Source organism: Schistocerca cancellata, chromosome 8 (genome assembly GCF_023864275.1).
Source record: "Schistocerca cancellata isolate TAMUIC-IGC-003103 chromosome 8, iqSchCanc2.1, whole genome shotgun sequence".
NCBI classification, from domain to species: Eukaryota; Metazoa; Arthropoda; class Insecta; order Orthoptera; family Acrididae; genus Schistocerca; species Schistocerca cancellata.
The window spans coordinates 359,360,037-359,383,618 of NC_064633.1; the positions used below are offsets into that span (position 1 = coordinate 359,360,037).

The 23,582-nt window shown below is 45.1% G+C and overlaps 1 protein-coding gene across 5 annotated transcripts in view; it reads left to right on the forward strand.

The window, feature by feature from the left end:
- Positions 1-23,582, forward strand: part of LOC126095283 (cytochrome P450 4C1-like) — a 292,169-nt gene that overhangs the window by 12,992 nt on the left and 255,595 nt on the right. For 3 of the 5 annotated variants that reach the window (XM_049910048.1, XM_049910051.1, XM_049910047.1), the window contains exon 2: positions 2,427-2,675. The exons of 1 other annotated variant lie outside the window; for it this stretch is intronic. In XM_049910048.1, coding sequence (XP_049766005.1) covers positions 2,510-2,675 — 166 coding nt within the window. In that variant the 5' untranslated portion in view covers positions 2,427-2,509. The remainder of the gene's footprint in view (positions 1-2,426; positions 2,676-23,582) is intronic. One more of the 5 variants, XM_049910049.1, reaches the window with a different exon arrangement.

Below are 23,582 nucleotides of genomic sequence, written 5' to 3' on the forward strand. Positions count from 1 at the left end.
GTCTGTACGCGAGCTTTCCACACTCCTAAACATCCCTAGTTCCACTGTTTCCGATGTGATAGTGAAGTGGAAACGTGATGGGACACGTACACCACAAAAGCGTACAGGTCGACCTCGTCTGTTGACTGACAGAGGTCGCCGACAGTTGAGGAGGGTCTGAATGTATAATAGGCAGACATCTATTCAGACCATCACACAGGAATTCCAAACTGCATCAGGATACACTGCCAGTACTACGACAGTTAGGCGGGAGGGGAGAAAACTTGGATTTCATGGTCGAGCGGCTCCTCATACGCCACACATCAGGCCAGTAAATGCCAAACGACGCTTAGCTTGGTGTAAGGGGGCTAAATATTGGACGACTGAACAATGGAGAAACGTTGTGTGGAGTGACGAATCACGGTACACAATGTGGCGATCCGATGGCAGGGTGTGGGTTTGGCGAATTCCCGCTGAACGTCATCTAACAGCATGTGTAATGCCAACAGTAAAATACGGAGGCGGTGGTGTTATGGTGTAGTCGTTTTTTTCATGGAAGCGACTTGCACCCCTTGTTGTTTTGCGTGGCACTATCACAGCACAGATCTACATTGATGTTTTAAGCACCTTCTTGCTTCCCACTGTTGACGAGCAATTCGGGGAAGCCGACTGCATCTTTCAACACGATCGAGCACCTGTTCATAATGCACGGCCTGTGGCGGAGTGGTTACTCGACAATAACATTCCTGTAATGGAATTGCCTGCACAGAGTCCTGTCCTGAATCCTGTGGAACATCTCTGGGATGTTTCGGAACGCCGACTTCGTGCCAGGCCTCACCGACCGACATCGATAGCTCTCCTCAGTGCAGTACTCCGTGAAGAATGGGCTGCCATTCTGCAATAAACGTTCCAGCATCTGATTGAACGTATGCCTGTGAGAGTGGAAACCGCCATATAGGCTATAAGGGTGGGCCAACACCATATTGAATTCCAGCATTACGGATGAAGGTCGCCACAAGCTTGTAAATCTTTTTCAGCCAGGTGTCCGGATACTTTTGATCACATAGTGTACATAATGAATGCAAGAGTGCAGGTTGTAGACGTTGTTGTTGATACACGAAAGTTCGGGTGTGACCGTGAGTCGTGCTCGGGTAGCCTAATGGTAAGGCGACCTCTCTCGGTAAGCGCGAAATCCGGGTTCGAGTGCTGGCCTGGCCAAAATTTCATTGTCATCAATCCATAATACAGCTAATGATTGTCCATATTCTCAAATGCAGATGGCTTCCATGTATTGTATAACGACTGTTATCACCAAGTGTCTGTTCCTTCGGACATGCATGAACATGCAAAGTAACTTTGCATGGTAGTTCCGAACAAGACAGGCATTACCCTATCGTACCGTAGTTTTACAATAAGCGTAAACAGAATCGCCAACATTTTCAATGACGATACACATGTTTTAAGTTAATATTAAAAAAAGTAATTTTGCTATGTTTTCTCTAATTGTGCACGCCTGTGTTCGTGCGCGCGCGCGCACGCACGTGAATGTGTGTGTTTGTGTGTGTGTTACTGTCTCGTCGTGTTTTAAAGTGTTTATTATTTCTGAAGACAATACGCGCTAGTTAATTACAGTTACAGGGTCGGCAATGATACGTTACAGCAGTGATACTCAAGCTGGTCCATACTACTACTGGGTGTTCTAGCTATCGTGGTGGTCGCACACAGCAAGGATTTTAAAATAGTTTTTGTTATATTTCCATAAAATTTCGACATAAAATATTTCGTAAGTAATTATTATTATATATTTTAACTTGCTATATCTCTACTTTATAAATTTTGTGATGTTAAGTTACATCCTCGACTAATAAATCATCATTCGTGTGGAAAGAATGGGCGATTGAAAAATTTTGCAATTATAGGCACAAAAGTGGATGATAGGTGAAAAAGGCTGACAACGTGTTTTACACCCAGTGAGATGGCACGGTGTTTAGCACAATGGAGTCGCATTCGGTAGGACGACGGTTCAAACCCACATCCGCCCAATCTCATTTAGGTTTTTCGTGATTTCCCTAAATCGCTTCGGTGTGGGGCCGCGGTAGGGTGAGTGGACTGCTGTAGCCTGTTGTAGGGTTGTGTACCACTGAGGGCTACGGCGGCGACGAAGCCTCTCAGTCGTTTCTAGGTCCGCAGTTCAATACAATACAATACATTACAATCTAGGTTAAATACTGTGCGAGGTAAGACATGTGTATGTGTGTGTGTGTGTGTGTGTGTGTGTGTGTGTGTGTGAGTGAGTGAGTGTGTGTGTGTGTGTGTGGGAGCGCGCGTGTGTGTGATTCAGTGCGTGCGTGTTTGGTACGTTGACCTTGTGAGAAAATAAGGATGTTCGTACGATTGCGTGACAGAAAATGATTATGCTAGCCAAGGCACGGAATTGCGGTGTTCAGGAAACGTCGGGCTGTCCTGGACTCGTTGACAGTACGAGCCGGAGGCACGGTTGGGCCACAGCAGCTGCGCAGAGTACTGTAGAATGCTGACAGTGACGGCCCTGTTGGCGGCGGTGGTGGTGTTCGCCGTCTCGGCCATGTTACTCTCCCGCAGGTGGCGCGTCTGGAGGGACGTGGAGCGTATCCCGGGGGACCTAGCCCTGCCCTTCCTGGGCAACACCTACGTCTTGCTCTACACGCCTCGCGAAGGTAAGCTACAGCCTCACCGAGGAATTTTTCATCAAGGCGGAACTGCTGCACGCATTCGCATACCATAGTAGCGAACCCAGCAGTGCTTCGTAATTGCTAAATATGTATGGGAATTTTATATACGTCCTAATCTCCCCATCCTCATCACTCTCTCCCTGTCCATTTTCTTCCCCTTCCCCTCTCTCTCCACCTCCTCCTCCCTTCTCTCTCTCTCTCTCTCTCTCTCATACACACACACACACGCGCACACACACCCAAACACATGCACACACAACACACCATGAGCCTTGTTTATTGGTATTGTAAACGGAACCTCGACTGGGAAATGAAGACACTTAAAATGAATTGGTAAATTAGTTGGGGTCGTTAATACAAGGGGTACAGGAGAGACCTGTCCAGCTGCTGGATCTGTGAGGATAGATTTCTCATAGTTTCAATCCGCGAAAGGGTAGCACTGCTAATTTTCGGGTGACTGAGATTCCATAGCAGCATATTTTAAAATAATACAGCCAATGTCTTTGTCAGAACGTTTATTAGAGCACGGCGTAAACGTTTGAAATAAATTGTTTAAGAAGCTCTTCAGATTTTTGCTAACAAAGTTTCCTGTTTACATATTACACGTATATTTATTTAAAACGTATTTAAAAGTAACTAGCCTATGTCCATCCAAGAGTTTATTAGAGTATCATGTACTAATGGGAAATAAGTTGGTCAAGAACTTTTCGAGATTTTTACTAATAACGTTTCCCCTTTATGTATTGCAAACGTATTTTTTACCATATATATTTAAAAATACATAGCCTATGCCCGTCTCGACGTTTATATTTTTCTGATTCTGACTGAAAAATGATTTCTTTTTGAGAAATATTCGTTGGATTGAAATAAACACGACATGGAAGAAGATGAGGTACAGATAACGGGATATGTTAAGACCAGATACTTCAGTTTGAAAATTGTATTCAAAACAAAGTTTCACTTTGACAGAATCTGATATGGAACATTTTAAACTAACTTCAAACTCAGTGAACTACCCAACTATTCTACAATTCTCAATTACTGTCGTAATTAAGAACGCTTGCATTGTTACATGATAAAAAGTCTGACATCGATGGACAAAACAGATTCCAAAATTTAACTTGTCTGCATCAGGATTATAAAACACACAAAATATTACAAATCGGATGTACTGAATCAACCTGCACATTAAATCTGATGGAAAGTACTTGGTTCCTACATTCAAGGGTCAGTCATCCAAATCCACATATCGCTTTGCTGCACACTCCTAAATATACATATTTCTTCCAGTTGCTTTCCCTTTGAGTTAAATCACAAATTCATTACTCTTCTATAGCTGCCATGGACAACTGTCAGTACTTGTTAACGATCAGTATCAGTTCAATTCTGGATAATCTTATAGCGTCACAAATTATTATTTCACTGCGTCCATAGACCAAAAATTAATTCTCACAGGTAGCCACTAGCTTTAAGTCTTACATCCTACTTATAACAGAGTGCAACGACAACTGGAACTGCGCTCCGGGAGCTCCTACTTACAGTCAATTCTGCCACTCAGTGGTGTCAAAGATACAATCTCTTCTACATATGACCACCGTTTCAGGTCATTTTTCATTAATTACATTACAAAATCGGGCTCCACGTATATGTGGACCCATCACTTTAACCTAAAACTGATCTTTACATAGTAATATAGATTTGTCGACAGTTCTACTGCAAGTCTTATAGCAGTAAAACGTGATTAAAGAAGGAAATACCTCCATTACCAATTTCCAGTTTGTCGAAGTATGTGATCAGTTTGAAGGATTATCTGAAGACCTCGAATTTTTATGACGTTAAAGTACTATCGATGAGAAAGGGTGATATTGCGTGCTAAGTGTACATGGTACCCTTTACTCATGTTAGTTGACAGTTCCAGGATAAATCGAGAAACGGCAGACACTGTTTATGTAACCTCTAACTTCAGAAATTATGTCTCTGCTACAGGTCATTTACACTTGTATCGAAATAAATGAGATTTCTCTTCTTTTGGCAACTGTCGTAGGGAGTATATGGAAGATGCATGCTCGCATTATATAAGAGACATCGTTCAATATGTACGCTGTATTAACATATATCCAGTGTTGCCTACATTGGGATACAGAGGAATATTCTACACTATAGTTCAATTCTTTTATCTTGGCGGCTCGCGCATGCCCGCCCAGACGCGGCAGATTGCTGCGTTGCCAGTTGCACACGACGCACGCGCCAATAGAAGCAGCGCCATAGTACAGCATAGTTCGCAAGCTTACGTTTAGGGGGGAGTGAGCAGTTCATGAAGTAAAGCCACCACGGCCGCATTAACCCTTTCGCTGCTACAAAGCCGTGCTCCCTGCATTCCGCGCTGTGCGCGATTTTGTCACTGCACTGCTCGCCTGTGCAGACACATCGTGTTCCGACTGCTTTGACACTGTTATCAATCGATTCCACAAAAACTATTTGGCCCAAAAATTAGATTTTTACATATCTTCTTGACTGATACCTTCCCCCCATAAATGACTTAATTTTGTTTCGATGTTCAACGCAGTTATTATGCAGCATTAAATATAGTAAACCATTGCACCAAATTTTGAAGAGTTTGCAGAGGTCCATAGAGTAAGTCCATAGAGTATACTTTCCGTATGGTCGATTTTAGTTGCCACAATGTTGAGAATGAAATGTGGACAAGATACCTAAATTTCATATAAAATTTAGTGTATAACAATAACTCATTTAAGTACCACATAGGTGTCGTATGTAATATTGAGAAATATTCCGTTTTGCGCGACTGTAACAAAAGTTTTATTTACACTGAGCACGTTTGGCTTTATTTTAAAGCACTTCAATCAATCAAAAGGAAGTAGACAAAATACACTAAACAAAACTGTGGACTTACAAAAACATTAGGACTTGAATATACCGTCTATCAGTGAAGTGCTCTGAGCTATGTCAAATATAATTTTTGGGTGTGGCACACACAAACATCATTTATTTGCTAAAACACTGATCTGCCAACACAAACGTTGAATATTGTGTTACCGCAGCACAAAACTACGAAAGGTGACTTGGCAATGGAGGAGACAAAATACTGACCACTGAAAATGCTTCAAAAGAGAGAAACTCGTCTGGTCTAAATAAGCCCCTTATTTCAGTTGCAGAAGAGGAATATATTTCAGTACCACTGGTAAAACTGCGACTGTGGAACAAAAGCAAGAAAGAGAACAAGAGTACCATTGTGTATGTGCCATACCTTTCCTTGATTGAAGTACTTTAAAATAAAGCCAAACGCGTCCGGTGTAAATAATACTTTTATTACAGTCGCGAAAGACGGAATATTTCTCAATATTACATACGACACCTATGTCGTCCTTAAATTAAATGAAATATTGTTATACAGTAAATTTTATATGGAATTTAGGTATCTTGTCCACATTTCATTCTAAACATTGTGGCAACTAAAATCGACCATACGGAAAGTATACTCTATGGACTTTTACCTCTGCAAACTCTTACTACATTTAATGCTGCATAATAACTGCGTTGAACATCGAAACAAAATTAAGTCATTTATGGGGGGAAGGTATCAGTCAAGAAGACGTGTAAAAATCAAATTTTTGGGCCAAATAGTTTTTGTGAAATCGAATGATAAGTGTGTCAAAGCAGTGGGAACACCACGTGTCTGCACAGGCGAGCAGTGCAGTGATGACAAAATCGCGCACAGCGCGGAATGCGGCGAGCACGTGTCTGCAGCAGCGAAAGGGTTAATGAAGAGACAAAGCACTAGAAATTTCAAAAAATTGCATTCAAACGAATATAATTCGTAAAGTAATGCACTTCGATATTGTTTTTAAATAATGAAAATATTAAGCACCGCACCAGGTTTGAACTCATAACCTTTCACGTAGAAGCCCAACACCTTTTTTTTTTTTTTAAAGAGTGACGAACGGGACTCGATCCAGCGATCCTGTGATTACGGGGCTTGAACGCTACCCACCTTTTTTTTTTTCTAATGAACCGCTGCAGGAGCAGGACGACGGGTAGGGCAGGGGTCGACACCCGAAGCCTGGCCATCCCGCCGCCACGCCCAAGCAACGTGTTCGAGTTCGAGGATCGAAGGATCAGGAAGAGGATGTAGTGGGTTTGTCGATGTTGTTCTATTTATTTATTTCTTTAATTTTTATAACATTTTTTTTAATAGATTTATTTTTGTCTCATTACAAAGAAAGATCCTACAACTGCCGTAGCCGTGCGTCCGCGTCGTCTTCTCGTCTGTTGGGAGGGGTTCCCCCCTATTCCGTCCGTAGAGGATCAATATGCTCCAGGATTCTTCTTCATTTTCAGCGTCTCATACCCGGAACGCCCCAGTGAGCAGGAGGATCCGCAAATAATGAACCTAAATAATTTGCGAAACGAGTTCTGTACTTTGGGTGGCGGCTGAAAGCTGCATGTGTCGTCATCAATAGGGACCGAAAATCGAGTGTGCCTTTGGGAGCATCGCAAAATATGTAGTAAACGGCCATGCCTTGTAGCCAGTTAACGGCGTTCGTTCTGGTTGATGGAAAGTATACGCTGTCGGGGCGCAATACTTCATCAGGGGAGATAGACTCCGGCAATCGCAGCAAGAGTAACGCCAGCATGCGCTGCGTCAGTAGCCAGCACTCGCTGGTCGCGGCACACGTCAGACGGTGTGCGTCCGAGTCAACGACTGAGCATGTCGGACACAAGGGGTCGTCCGTCAGATGTATGGAATGTAGCCTCTGACGAGTAGCGGACTTCCCATTCACAACCACGTACCACAATGAACGCACCGTCGTAGGTAGAAAAGGCGTGTGTACCGCTCGTCACACCGTGTTCCAGGCAACTTCAGGATGTCTGTGGGTGACCGTATTTACAGGTTGCTGCTGTTGGTAGAGGCGATAATAGTCTTTTGTGCTGGGCTTCCGTGTCGTCGGAAGGTATGACCGTAAGTAGCTGAAGTCAATCAAGAACTCTCTGATGTGGGTGAGTGCCGTTGAAATGTGTCCTACAGAAATCGGGGGATGCAGAGAGTGTGGTGCCACTTCCGCTATCAGGGTGCCCGTCAGAGTGGCGTGGGCAGAGGTCCACTTGCTACGCATAGTGTTGAGATAAAGCGATCGCGCACGGTTATATACATGAATTAAACCGATACCGCCCGCCCGCTGCGGCAGCGTCAGGGTGGCGTATCGGACTTTAAAAACCAGACCAGTGCTTACGAAATGTCCATATGCTGCTTGAAATCTGTCGGCCATCGTAGCCGTCAAGGGAAGGATATGCGCAAAATAGTTCAGTTTTGGGACAAGAGAGGTGTTGACATAACGTGTTCTGAGAAGCATATCCAAGCGACGCAGTTTGTTGTCCTGCAGCAGAGCACGTGTCTGGTGTAGGAGCCGGCGGTACGTAGCCGCCGCCGTGCGGCGGACATTGCTATAGAATTGCACTCCTAAACACTTGAGTACGGGCACCTTGTCAAAGGGCACCGCCGTTGTGTGGGAAAGCCCCCCTCCGACATCCATGTATTTTGTCTTCTTCACGTTGATGACGCTCCCAGCGACCGTCCCGTACTGGCGTAGCCACTGTAGCGCCATATGCATTTCATCCTCTGATCTGGCCAGGAACACCACGTCATCGGCGAATGCACCACAACGAAAGGTCGAGATACCAGTTAATCGCTGTCGTAGACCATGTAAAGCTGGTTCAAGCGCTGCAGCAAACAATATACCCGACAGGGAGCACCCTTGTCGTACTGACCGCCCAACAACAATGTGACCAGACTGATATCCGTTGACCATCATGCGAGAGCGCGCTCCGTGGACCAGTCAAAGGACCACCTGTGCAGACTCCGGAGAGAGGCCCATGCGTTGTAAAACTGCGCGTAAGAAGCCGTGGTCGACGCGGTCGAATGCGTGGTCAAAATCTACGGCGACAAGGGCGCCTCGTATTTTGCAGGCCGCCGTCAAGGCAATTACGTCGCGGTATGCTCCTAACGCCGTATGAATGTTGCTGACACCACCTAAACATGTTTGATCGGTGTGGATGGCTTTCCCGATAGCGGTGTGGAGACGAGCGCGGAGGATACGGGCGAAGATCTTGTAGTCGTTGTTGAGGAGTGTGAGTGGGCGAAAGTCCTGCCACCTACAACCACCATTCGGTTTCGGTACTGGGATCATGATGCCTTCTGTGAATTCTGTGGGGACAGTGAAATCAGGGCGGATCAGGTCTTGAAACATTTGGAGCCACTTGTCACCCATAAGGTGGTAAAAAGTGCGGTAGAATTCCAGGGGTAAACCGTCCGGTCCAGGCGACTTGTTCGGTGCTCCACGTGCCAAGGCCGATGTCAGCTCGTCGGGTGTAATGGGCAACAGCAGACTGTCACCGGGTGCCACGTCCCGAGGAGGCCCTCCTCCGTGGTTACCGCCGTAATGAGCTGACGTTTGCGGTGGCGCCTCTCGCGCACAATGTGATACACTGACGTTGTTTCGTTGGGGATACAGTCTTGCACTCGCGCACGGATGCGGACACCTTCGAGCTGCTCGGTCCTGATGCGAAGTAGACGAGCTTTGATGCGTTGTACGGACATCTGACGTTCGGGAGACGGCGGTTGCGTCGCCAGCTCACGTAACGCTGTATAGTAAAATTCCGATGTTGCCCTTTGCCAGTTCGATCTGTCACGCCCGTAGGCCATCAAGGTCTTTCGGAGTGCAGGTTTGACACATCCCAGCCACCACAGCAACGTGGAAGCATACATGGGCAGGCGCCTGATACATCGACGCCACGTGTCAGTGACTGCTCGCCGACACGTTTCCTCGCGAAGGAGGGAGACGTTCAGCGTCCACGGGCCCCTGCTGCGTCTTGTGAGTTGTCGGGGTAAGGTGACAGTGCAGATGTACGCGAGATGGTCCGTGAAGGCCGTCGGCCAGAGTTCTGCATCACGGGTTGCTGTGCGGAGGGCACGCGAGACGTATATCCGGTCCAGACGACTGGCAGAATGGCTGGTGAAGTGCGTATATCCACTCTGGGTCCCATGATGTAAGAGCCATGTGTCGTGGAGCGCGAGGTCACGTATCAATGCTTGTAGAGCCGGGCATGGGACGTAATGCGGTATCTGGTCCTCGGGCCGCAGAACACTGTTAAAATCGCCGCCCACTATGTAATGGTCCATATTTCCTTGCAAAAGTGGGGCTACCTCCTCCGAAGAGAAGACATGCCTGTCACCACGGTGCGAATTACCGGAGGGAGCGTAGACGTTAATGAGGCGGACTGCGCCAAGTGTGAGTGCGATGCCTCGCCCGTTCGGCAAGTACGTCGCGTCCGTCGCGTCTATGCCATCTCGGAGAAGGATGGCCGTTCCTCCTGCACCATCACCTAAGGGTAGGCTGTAGGTGGTGTAGCCATATAGGTCTAAACGCAGCTCGGGACGGACCTCCTGGAGAAAGTCAATGTCCAAGTCTGCCGCTCTGATCATGTCGTGTAACATGCGGGTCTTGACAGTGGAGTGGACACCATTTACATTGACTGTTCCCACACGGTATGACTGAGACATATCAAGTAGCGGAGGCAGTGTGCCGGTGCAAGTCCACAGTGATCTCACACACCACACAGCCATCCATCTGCATGCTGTGCATTACTGTGCCGTATGAGTCCCTGACTGGCAGAGCCCTCCGGGCTCAATGTCAGCCATGGGCTCTGGTGGAGATATCATTGTTTGCTGTGCATCATCTGCCTCCATATCGTCTGCCCAATCACCAAGAGACGATTGTGATGTCATTGGGGGCTGGTCGGTTTCACAGGAGCCCACATTGTGGGAGTCGACGCAATACGCCTCGTTTTCTGGGCCACCACATTTAGGAGAGTGTTCCTTGTCTTCAGGCACCTTCTGGTGAATGATGCCACTGGAGGCCGTTGCAATTGTGGACGAGTCAACGAAGTCGATGTCTTCCGCCGGCTTCACATCCCTGTCCTGTTCTTCAGCTGACAATCGCCTCTTCTTGTGTCGCTTTGGTGATTTTTGCTTTCGGGGCCGAGATTCGACAACCACTGTAGGGCGGGGCTCGACACAGTCTCGGTCGCTAGGAATCCCTGTGTCCGATTCTGACAGTGACGGTGGCTGGGTGCCCACGACGCTGCGGTGGGCAGAGGCTGTAGGAACCTCTGCACCTTTGGGCTGCGGCGTCGTCGACGGCGCTGACTCTCCAACGGAGCTGGCAGCGGCTTGAGGAGGTAGCAGGTTTTGATCATCCATCACAACATGTCGTGCCGCCTCCACGTAAGTTAACGGAAGAGAGGTCATAGTGGATCGTTGGGGATGTTCATTGAGGGGCATCTGAACGAGGCGGCACTGCAGACACTCAGTTCTAACATGGCCTTCCTGGCCGCAGCCCGAGCAGGTCCTCGGTTGTCCATCATATATCACAATTGCGCGGCAGCCACCAACGAAAACATATGATGGAACGTGCTTCTTAAGTTATATGCGCACTTGTCGTACCCCGTTAAGGACAGGGTACGTTTCGAATGTGTTCCACTTCTCCTCTGTGTGGCTCAGAACTGTGCCGTATGGCCGCAGCGCATCAACGACTAGGGTGGCAGGAACTTCGAACGGTAGTTCAAAGATGCGCACGGTACGCACCCCCAGACCAGCATGGTCAACTCCTACCACGCTCACGTTACCGTCTGCGTGACAGAAGTGAAAGCCGTTTGCAGATCGTTGGAGTAATCTGTCGCAGGCCGCTTCGTCAATCAGTTTGAGGTACACTGTGCTGGTTACAATAGACAGATGAATTCCGATCAGTTCTTGTGGTTCTATGTGCATGATGTCTCGTAGAAACCGTTCAATTTCATGGGCCTTCGGTCTCGTGTACGATGCGTTGAATGTTAGTTTGATTGTAGCTTTTCGATATGAGAACGCCACGTCGCGTCGGTACAGGTACTATACGGCAATACAACGACGCGACCGCGCGCTAGCGGGTAAACAACAACACCTGCGGAGCACTGCCCGGCGCGCCGAGCCCGTCCGCACGGTATCACGGCTGAAAGCCGACTGAACACATTAGCCATTACACTAACGCACCTCCTCTGACTACCTAAAGCCATGAGGACTATAACACGTCACGCAAAATACTGGCAAACACTGTTCGTATGATTATGAATTACTCACGTTTAGTCGAAGTACAATAGGAAATAAACAATTACCGCTGTTCTTTATTGCGAAAAAGCGGTTCGTGAGAGTGATACAAACACCTTTCCTTGCTATCGCCTGAATTAGGACGCTTATTGCTTGTTTGGTTTAATTAATTAATAGAATATGAAGCAATTGGTATAAAGAATGCTTTTTCCAAACTTTCTATAAAAGAGTGTCTGCTATCAAGACATTGCTTTTGTTCTATTACTTTATTTATGACTGAACGTTTCTAAAACTGAAGACACTCGTCCATGCTCTGCACTGCAGTCGAGATGTGGCAACGTCATTCTCTGTTCATTGGCTGACTGTGTTTTGTGACGTCAGATGCGCAGAACGAACCTAAACTCGGCCGCCAACATAAATGACGCGCACTTTAGTCGTCGGCTTTGGCCAGTGGCATAGGAAACATTCGACAAACGTCGTAAATAACATTTTGAGATTTTTGCTAATAACGCTTCACCTTTACGTATTACCCGTATATTTATTTAAAATATATTTAAGAATAAGTAGCCTATGTCCATCCGAAACGTGATATGAGTGGCGGTGTTTTGAGACGGTCTAAGCCACAGATCAGTCTGGCACAACGAACAGATATTTTTCTCTTAACATTCGTTGGCTTCGCCGATTAACAATCAAATTGTGAACCACCACGAGGTGACGTCACTGCAGCCATTTACGTGAAAGGTCTATGCCGGCGACTAGTATCGAATAATAATCCTCTTGGACCGTACATTGTTTCAAGAAAATCATCTTAGTGCCATATCTCCTCAAGATTGGCACCTCGAAAGCAGTAAATATAAAAGAAGTGTAGTATAGCAGTACACCCGAGGTTTGGGAAAAATGTATTTTTTACATTATATTCTAAGCACTACAGTTAACGCGAAGTGTCGTGAGACACACAAAAATGCCAGAATGAACTGCGTCAACACCCATCACGTTGATTGTAGTTTTATGGTTTTTCATACACACAGAAGCAAACAAATGCACAATTTCTTGCCAATTTCTGCTACCCGTCGAACATGTAGGTGTTAAAAGAAAGATTACATGCCTCCTAGGTAAGTTACGAGAGCTACATAGCCATGACGTGTCAAAAATGCCGGAAATACGTGGCATCTGCAGCCCCGCCCCCCTCCCCAAACACAGGCTCACTCACACACACACACACTCACACACACACACACACACACAAGGAAGGCCAGTAAATTCAAGATGAACATTTGAGTTATGCCTGTGAAGTTCAAATAGGTAAAATGTCTTTTTGGAGGAAGTGCATTGAAGATCTGACGTTTTGCTGAATCAATGACTGATGTACAACGATAAACACTTAGTCTTGCTATTTATTTGCCTAAAAACAGTATATTTCTTACTAATGATTAGTTTCAGGGCCAGTAATAAAGGCGTTATTAGTGATAAAGTCAATGTTAAAGCAGCAACCATATAGATTTTGACCAGTTAAACTTTCCAGAACTAACATCTTTACATGAAGTACTCTGTTAGGTGAATTATCCTCTTTTAACGCAACTTTTAACGCGGTAATGAATGTTTCATGACTATGGGCATAATACTAAATTAAAACTGGGTGCTGGTAGATACAGCACTACGTACATAATTGTGATGTGCAGTTGGCTGATGGACAAAACAATGGTTCATACGTCTGTTAATGTAGGCTGTATCCTACCGTCAAGCACAGATTTTAAGATACGATGGGATCTGAGATTTTAGACACTTTGTAAGCCCACCGTGTATGTGAAAAAAAACAGTTGTGTTGTCTTTCTTCTGCCACATTCAGCAACTGGTTCCGTGTAATGTGTTGTGTATACTGATTGTCATGTATGAGTGTAGAAATGCATGGCAATTCCAATAAAACCAAGCACTATGTCGTTAATAATATATAACTTTATAATAAAATTGAAGTATAGCTGCAACTGGTTCCATTTTACCGAGAAAATGTTTGATACCTGTAGAAGAAATTAGGAAGACTGGAAATATGCAAAGGTTTTTGCGATATCTTTGGAAATAGTTTCCCGAAACATAGAAGTACTTATGAATCGTACTTCTGCTGTGTATAACTGAGATATGTCCTGTTTCTGCAAATGTTGTGTTATTTCAGCCTTCAGAAATGTTCAATCCTTGGCGATCAGTTGTCCACAGAGGAACACTTATCACAAGATACACGGACAATCGAAGTTCTTATACAACTGGTAGTACTTTACAACTTTCTGTTATCGAACATACTTTCGGTAATTAATTGAGCTACGCATATCATTTGCAATCACAACTGATTATAGTAAGTTCCACTATCTTCAGTACCACACCGGTTACTCAGAACAGGAGCGTACTGCACATAATTTTTGGTTATACTTGAAAGAAGAGTTAAAAATGTAACAGTGACGTAATTTAGCTAATAAAAAACATCCTAAGATGCTGGTTATTGTGAGGAAACTGCAGAAGGGTACAATATGAGAAGTTACGTGTTAGTAAGGGAATGAATGTCACCGTATGATGTCCCGTTGGTATGAAGACTTGTTCAAGGAAGACCAATAACTCACACTCGACAAAGGATGGGAAACGGGATCCCCAGTGGGCTGAGGGAAGTAAGCACCACGCATTTAGCCTCGATGGTATGAGGGCACCAAGCAAGGACTAGACCAGGCTGACTGAACAACAGATTAAAGGTTTCCGCTTACAATCAGACTACAGTTTCTTAGAGCGCCACGTCGACCCATTGTAGACGAGCCAAGTGAAGATACTATCAGAACCGAAGAATCTTCGCAAAAGAGGTCACGTTTGTAACTAAAACCAGAAAGGAAAAAAAGATAGCTCTGTACTGTCATTTAGTGCACAAGGCATGAGCTTAGCGAGTATAGTACCAGACTTGTGACTGAATTCAGTACTTCCTAGCAGACAGAACTCAATACTATGTTGCTAACGGGGCTGTACCGACCAGAGTAAAAGTAATGTCGTATCGCAGAGAACTTTTATGCGGACGTTAATGTTTATAACATATGTAAATGATGTATTTCGAAGTTGCACGAAGCTGCTGTATACAGAAATGTCTGCATGAAAAAGAGCAAATTCGAATCTCCCATATGCTCTTATTGCATCCCTGCTAAGAATTAATTTTTTCCTTAACCATTTTTCAATTTACGCACATTTTCTAATTAATACACGTGTGATAGGTGCTCAAATACTTCAAAACATAAGGTAAGCTTTTTCCTACTACGGTTCGTTATTCAAGGTATTATTTTCGCTGTGCTGATTCCAGTGGCGCATCTAGTTCTACTGGAAACCTTTTTAATCAAAAGACAAAAATCACTTAACTTTTTACTACACTACGACTTCGCAGTTTCCATGTGAGCTAATATGCATTTATGGACACAGTGACATCACTCATTAGAGAGACTGCCATTTCGACTTTTCAGTAACGTACTTCAATTTCTGTGTAACTAATTAACGTACAAGATAATTAACATTTTCCATTGCACATTTTGCTTCAGTGCTTGTTAGATCCCGACCTTTGCCATTATACTTCTGTTGTCCTGAATTTTATACACCAGCTGAGATATTTCACTAATTAATTAAGCCATTAGTTAAGATTTTTGTGTAATTACCGTAATTTTTAATGCGGCACTTGTAATTCTAAATAGGGTATTCCAAATATGGATGCATAAAATGGTTTCCAAACTTTTCTAATTTCCGAAACCAACACACATTTCATAAACCGAGTTACTATTAATATTTATAGTAGAGAAATCTAGCTTATCCATTTTTTAAAATGATTATGTAGTTTTCGAGATCGCAGTATGTTTATACGCGAGTCTTTAATTAGTCGGACGTAACCCTCCACAATATTCCCGGGGGAACTATTAAATGGCAAACATATCTGTCGGTATTCGCAATTGATCTTCGCGAGATCTCGAGGAACCGCGGCTAGGCTGGAATATGTTAAAGATGATAACTCAGTCCGCACATAAACATCGATCAGGCAGCACTTTAAAGTTATCATCTATTTATTTTGCGTGACTGTCTGTGTGTCAGCTAAACACATCTCCGTGTTTTATTGTCTGTCACGGTACAACCTAATGTTTTTAGTAACTGTCTAATTCGATACCAACTTGAGAATGTACATATGTCAGACTCCAAATAAAAGTGTGGTGTGATTGTTAACGGATAGTTTGGTACTATGTCTTAGGAGAGTGCGCATCTCTACTTGTATAAATACGCTTAATGTGAAAACGAATTTGATCTTCATAGCGTTTGTGCCGGCAAAAAATGTGGAAAAGAGCCACGTCATGCGGAAATCTGTATAGTGTACATCATTTACACAATTTCCAGAAGTCAATTTAAAGATGCTACATAAGACGTTGATCACTGGCAATTCGAGGTTTAATGTATAATGCAGTTAGGTACTGTCGCAAGCCGACGGTAACGAAATGAAGAAAGGCCTATGGAGCATCGATGACTGGTGCAAGTGATTCTGAACGTAAATAAATCTAACGTACTGTGAGTAAAGAGGCGACGGTATTTATTACCGTTCCATCACGCTACTGGCGATGAGTTAATGAATTTGTAGCAACGTGTAATATGTGGAAGTAACTGCCTAGAGCAACCTAATTTTAATGATCCAGTAACACTTTCTCTCGTGAAGAGACACCAACGAGGAAATCAGATAAATTAGAACTCAATCGAAGACTTGTCGACAGTTGTTGCCCCAGTGCGCCATTCTTTAATGGAACAGAAATAGTGAGAACGGATAGTGGTACCAGAACTACCCTCCGACACACACTATAAGGCAGCTGTATATGTACATAAAACAGAAAAAGACAGATTGTGGTTATTTTATGAATATCTTAAACTGATATTCGTACTGTGAGGAACCAATTTCGAACAGAGGATGGAGTCTCGTGTTTAAATGAGTTAATGAAGAGCTGTGCAACATGGTAAGCTCATGCTACAAAAGATATAAAAATTTTAAATTCCTGTAACAGTGTGCTACTATAAGGGATGATGCAGCCTGCTGACATGATAGCTTTATCCTGTATACCGTGAAGGTCCAATCAATTGGAAAATGAGCAGTCTTCTTGCACATATGCACAGCTGTCGCCTGTCTGCGCACTTCCCCCACGACCACGCCATGCAGTATGAGTGTGAGGAGGTGGAAAATGGGGAAACTGCCAACACGCCGAATTTAGATGTCAATGCAACTGCCCTTTATTCATATCACGCTGAAGGCACAATGCAATTTTTATCTAGACTGTCGGCATATAGACAGACGCAGACAAATTCACAATGTCTCGTGCTAGGTTGCAACATAATCATGGTTTGTTTACCTTCTTAATCGAAAAAAGTCTTTTGCACAATTAACATGTTGTTCAAAATATTTCATCACGTTGTAAACTCATTATGGAGTAATAGAAACTCTTGTCAAGGGAAACAACATAGACTTCCTGTAAAGTTTAAATATGAAAGATTGTCTTTTAAACTGGCAGTACATCGCAGATGAATCAATCTCATCTAAACATGCACAGGGGTGCTTTCAACTGGAATAGCAAACAGTCTCGAAAACAGATGTAAGATTGGCAGTATCCTCAAAGCGTTTAGAAAACTATCCTTGTAATTCTTCCGAGGCTACAATGAATTCTTCATAACTAACAATGCGAGTTTCTTTTTAAATGCATCCCCATCAAACCAGGCAGTTTTTTGTTTCTCACCTTTCACCCTGCTATGTCTTACTGTAGGCAGTGTGAAGTCAAGTCCACTTAGAGTGCGAGGACTGCAATCGACTCAGAAAATTCCAATATTCATTACCGCTTATTTAAAAAATTTAACAACAGGGGGCTTTAAATCGAAAAGTCGTTGCAGGCGTACCCATAGACTAAACCAGTGTACTTCGCAGCGATATATAAAATCTCCATGCGCTTCGTTCAGCTCCACCGAAAATTGTTGGAACTGACAATCAAATAATGTGTGCAGCTTCAGAAAATTTATTTTTCGTACCACCATTTTCTTCACTAGCTCCACTCCTGCAAATATAGAACAAAGTGCTGACTGATGTACAGAACAATGACTCTCGTCTGAGATTGTTGCAACTTTTTGCTCTTTGATGATGAACTAGGTCTTTGATACGGTAAACAGATCCGCCACAGTTGTATAGTCCTTTCATTGACGGAAATCTTACGCGACAGAAGTCGCTATACGCTGCCACGGTTTCTGGGTCTAGTCACATCATCAGGTGTACCCCAAATGTAGCAGTAGTAGGACGTCATGTTCTTGCCCAGACAAATAATAGGCAAACGTCTACTGTGTATAGAACGTCATAATAGCATCCCAAATGGGGGTTACACAGTTGGGTTATTTGCTGTCACAGTTTTGTATGCTATAATGACGGTCGACCTACAGTGGATGTTTGCCTACTACTTGTTTGGTCATAGACATGGCGTCCTAGTCCCCCAGGGGGCTCACCACTCTTTCGTGCGTTCGTGCATGGCTATCACGGCGCCTCAGCCTTTGCAGCATCTTTTTCCTTCCGTGCTCTTTGTCTATCCTCTTGCTACTCTTTTTCCCCTATCTTGGGAAACATGTCTGGAATGTTTTTGGGAATGTGTCCTACATTTTCAGTAGCTGACATCAGAGTAATCTCTGCACTGTTTTTCAATTCCTTTTTTCTTTCATCGTTCACCTTCTCTTATCCTTTCTCCGCTTCTCTTTTTCTTATTCTTCCCTGTGCGCTCCTGAAGGCCGGCCCACGCATCAGATGCGTAACAGGTGACTGGGTAACGCGTAATTCCCAGCCGTGAGTCGACAGTTTGGATTCGCACATATCCTTTGGTATAAGCCAGGTCCAGGGAGGAGTGATTGCCTGAGCTTAGCTGCTACCTGCCGAAATAACCATTTGGTCTCTCTCACGTGTTCGGGAGGTGTCACCTGAGGTGTGAACAAACACCTCAGGCAGGTGCTCCAAGCTCTGAGAGGGAGGTCCCCAGTTGGAAGGAGCGCACCATCAGAGACGCTAGCAGTCATGGGGGATTTTCTCACAGTGAGCCAATCATCATCTTCGCAGTCAACGTCAACCAAACGTAAACAGAATGAAGCTCATGATTCAAAGACCCTCCCAGCTGCACCACAGTTCCTTGTGATTTCACGTACTGAAGACGGTGAGTCCTTTGCTACAGTAAATCTGTTACGGATTGTTCAGAAAGGTGTAAGGCAATTGCCGGCCCTGTGAAATCCTGTTCTCGTTTACACAACGGCACTTTGCTTTTAGAGACTACTTCTGATTCTCAAGCTCAACAACTGCTTGCTGCTGCGCTCCTCCATGGCTATCCTGCTAGTGTCGAGGCCTATGGAACACCGAATTCTTCCCATAGTGTTTAGGCTGCTCTATGGTCATACTGAGGCAGAAATCCAAGGTATCGTTGCAGTCATAGGGTGATGAAACAGGTAGATGCATCCTTATTGCCAACATGCACTCTTTTCCTCACTTTATCATAGAGTGGTGCTTCCGTCAAAGATCAAAGCAGATTATGAAGTTATCACACCCCAACCGTACATTCCGAACCCAATATGCTGCTACTAGTGTCATCGTTTCAACCAAACTCGAACATCCCGTTGACATCTGGCCAGATGTGTAATCTGTGGTAGGGATGCTCACGAGGGCGATTGTTCGCCTTATCCTCCCCGCTGTATTAATTGCAATGGAGACAATGACGCCTCCTCTCGAGATTATTCTGTTTATCTCGATGAGGGGCCGCCCAGAAGATTCGGGTGAAGGAAAAAGTGTCTTAGCCGGTCCCTTGCCACTCGTTGGCTAGTCAAAAACCCTGTGTTCTACTAGCTGGCACTTATAGTGCTGTTCTTGCTACATCTCGCACGCAGACCTGCGACCTCAGATTCAGCAACGTGGTTATAAAATCGCCCAGTGTCAAGGTATCATCCTCATCTAGTCCTCCAGCCGTGCAACAAGCTACCAACGTTTCGCCTCATGGGGCGAAGTCACTTGCTACACAACCAGCAGGGCAGGAAGGATAGAAGGAACACCCTCGCAATGACTTCCTACGTCCCTGTAGCTAAAAAAGTCTGGGTTTTGCTCTTCCATCCGGAAAGGCTTCAAGAAGTCAAACCAAATCAAACGGTCTTTTCTTTTGCCGACTCGGACATATTCTTTGACGGAGTCGCCACATGATACTCTCAACCGGTCGACCCGACCGCTGTGTCGGCAGTGTACACCGCCTACCGTCTTTCTGCCCTGGACTCCGCAGACCAACAGAAGGAGAATGCCGAAGCCTCTGAGATTTCATGGAGCAAGCTCCAGCCTTTGTGTGCTGTTGCAGTGAGTCTTAGAAGTTTGCCACTCGGCAACCGCTGAGGTGACACCCCTTTCTTTTTTCCCCCTCTCCTTTCCTCGACATACTCTCCTCCAACGACCTTTCCCCTTTGTGCCGTTTACATCCATCTGTCTTTTGATGTCACCAAGGAAGTCTTCCACCGGATTATTGGACAGCTTCCTCACCCCTTTCTGCTGCTCGGTGACTTTAATGTGTAGCATCCCTTTTGGGGTTCTCCTAGAACCTGTCAGAGAGCTGCCCTCTTGGCTGTTCTTCTCACTCAACCTAACCTCACCTACCATAACTGAGCATCCATGTCCCTTTCAGACTCTGTGCACACCTGTTCCCATTTGGACCTATTTTTCTGCACTGCTCAGCTTGGCTATCGTCTCGTGTGGTCCATTCTCTCTGTTATTGTACTCTACTGACCATTTACCGCGTGCTATCCATTTGCTTACTCCTGTACCATCTACGTACACACCAAACTGGCAGCTTTGTAAGGCCTACTGGAGGCCTTACTCCTCCCTGGCGACCTTCGACGAACAATATTTCCCCAGTTGTGCTGACCAGGCACAATATCTTAAAGACGTTATCCTTACCGCCGCAGAACGTTCCATTCCTCGCGGTTTCTCTTTACCATACCATGTCCCTGTCTCTCGGTGGACTGAGGCGTGCTGCGACGCAATTCGCACGCAGGGACATGCTCCCCATCATCCTATGATGGCAGACTGTATTCGTTACAAACAGTTGCATACATGGTGTCGTCGCATTCTTCGGGATATCGAAAAAGCTAACTGGATTTCATTTACTAGTTCTTTTAAAAGTTCCACTCACTCGTGTCGGCCAAGCTCCGACGACTCTCTGGGACGAAGGTCCATTCCCCAATTTCCGGCCTGACAGTTGCAGATGATGTCCTGTTGTTGTTGCTGTGGTCTTCAGTCCTGAGACTGGTTTGATGCTGCTCTCCATGCTACTCTATCCTGTGCAAGCTTCTTCATCTCCCAGTACCTACTGCAGTCTAAATCCTTCTGAATCTGCTTAGTGTATTCATCTCTTGGTCTCCCTCATGATTTTTACCCTCCACACTGCCCTCCAGTACTAAATTTGTGACCCCTTGATGCCTCAGAACATGTCCTACCAACCGATCCCTTCTTCTAGTTAAGTTGTGCCACAGACTCCTCTTCTCCCCATTCTATTCAGTACCTCCTCATTAGTTATGTGATCTACCCATCTAATCTTCAGCATTCTTCTGTATATGATGTCATAGTGCACCCTATTACAATATCCATCACTTTGGGTCGCCATTATACATAGATTTCGTTCGCCTCTCACTATCACCCTGCCATCCTCCATCGGAAACGAGTGGAGGCGGCTCGGGTAACACTCTTCTCTTCTCAGAATCATGAGTGCTACAATGCAGCCTTCACTATGAGGGAAATAGATCATGTTCTCACTTCATCCCGATCCTCCGCCCCAGGGCCAGACGATGTTCACCTCTCTCTTGTGGGCAAGCACTTTCTCCTTCATACGTACAATCGCACCTGGGCAGAGGGCACGTTTCCCAGGCGCTGGTGTGAAGCCACTGTCATACCCATACCTAAGCCTAGTAAAGACAAACTTTCTCCTTCTAGTTATCGCCCCATTTCTCTCACCAGCTATGTTTGCAAGGTGATGGAAAGTATGATTCGTGCTCAGCTGTGGTGGCTCGAGTTTCACAATTTCCTGACCACTGCATGGTTTGGATTTCGAATGCGCCATTCTGCAATTGACCATCTCGTCACCTTGTCAAGCCATATCATGAATGGTTTTCCGCAGAAATACCAGACTGTGGCTATGTTCCTCGATTTGGAGAAAGCCTACAAGACCTGTTGGTGGACTGGTATCCTTCGTGTTCTCTACACGTGGGGTTTCTGCGGCCACATGGCCCATTTCTTTTAGGAATCTTTAAAAGACTGAGTTTTCAAGGTACATGTGGGTCCTGCCTTGTCGAACACCTTTATCCAGGAAAAGGTAGTACTTCAGGGTTCTGTCCGGAACGCCGTCCTCCTTGTTATCTCCATTAACCCCATTATGGCCTGTCTCCCTCCGGGCCTCTCCAGCTCCCTTTTCGTTAACGATACGATTTTGTCATCTATTGCAGTTCTCCACCGCCTTGTCTTATTCTGCGGCGTCTTCAACGATGCCTCGATCGTCTTTACCCATGGAGTATCGCAATGGCTTACGCTTTTCCACTGACAAAACCATTTGTGCGAATATCTGGTGGCGCAATTGTTTTCTTCCACAATCTTTACATCTGGCACCTGTTACTCTTCCATTCTTTGAAACTACGAACTTCCTTGGGCTCATGCTTCTGTAACCTCATGGAGTTCGCTTTGGGTTGTTTCCTTCGTTCTCTGCATCGCTCTCTGCAAAAAGTGCACAAGCAATAGTTGCTACCTCATCTGTCGTGTCTTTACGGTATATCCTCCAACGTGTTGTGGACGGTCATTTCGCTGCCGTGCAACAGTGTAGCGGAAGCCCTTAATAAGCGGCTAGGTTCCTGGAAGCTGAAATAACACATCGTTGTAAATTGCTGGGAAGGTCAAGGCTCATGTAACCTTGGCGATTCCACTGTAGAAGAAGCAATTGAGACAGGTGTTCCTTTAATGTCCGCTAAACTAACATAATTCACGTTAAAAATTAACTAATTGGCAATTATGTTATTTAACAGTATTTTGTTTATTCATTTATTTCACCTGGCACATTTATGGCCTTCAGACGCACCCTTGCACCTAACTACACATCCTTAGTGAGTCGACATTACAATCTGTCTAGAACATGTGCTATATCCTATCAGGAGCAACATTCCAGGTGATTGTGTGAAATGATGGGTTGGGCTGATTGCGAGAAGAGACGAAACAGCGAGGTCATCGATCTCATCGGATTAGGGAAGGAAGTCGGCCGTTCCCTTTCAAAGGAACCATCCCGGCATTGCCTCGAGCGATTTAGGGAAATCACGGAAAACCTAAATCAGGATGGCCGGATGCGGGATTGACCCTCGTCCTCCCGAATGCGAGTCCAGTGTGCTAATCACTGCGCCACCTCGCTCGGTGTATGTGAAATGACCTTGGAACATAAGCCAACATGGTCTTACTGTGGTAATACTGCATTACGCATACAATAATGATGACATCCTCGTGGGTAAAATATTCCGGTTGTAACATAGCCCCCAACCTCCCCCCAATTCGGATAACTGGGTGGGGACTACTAGGCAGGATGTCCTCATCAGAAGAAATAAAACTGGCCTTCTACGAACCGGGGCATGAAACGTTAGAGTCTTTAATCGGGCAGGTAGATTAGAACATATAAAATGGG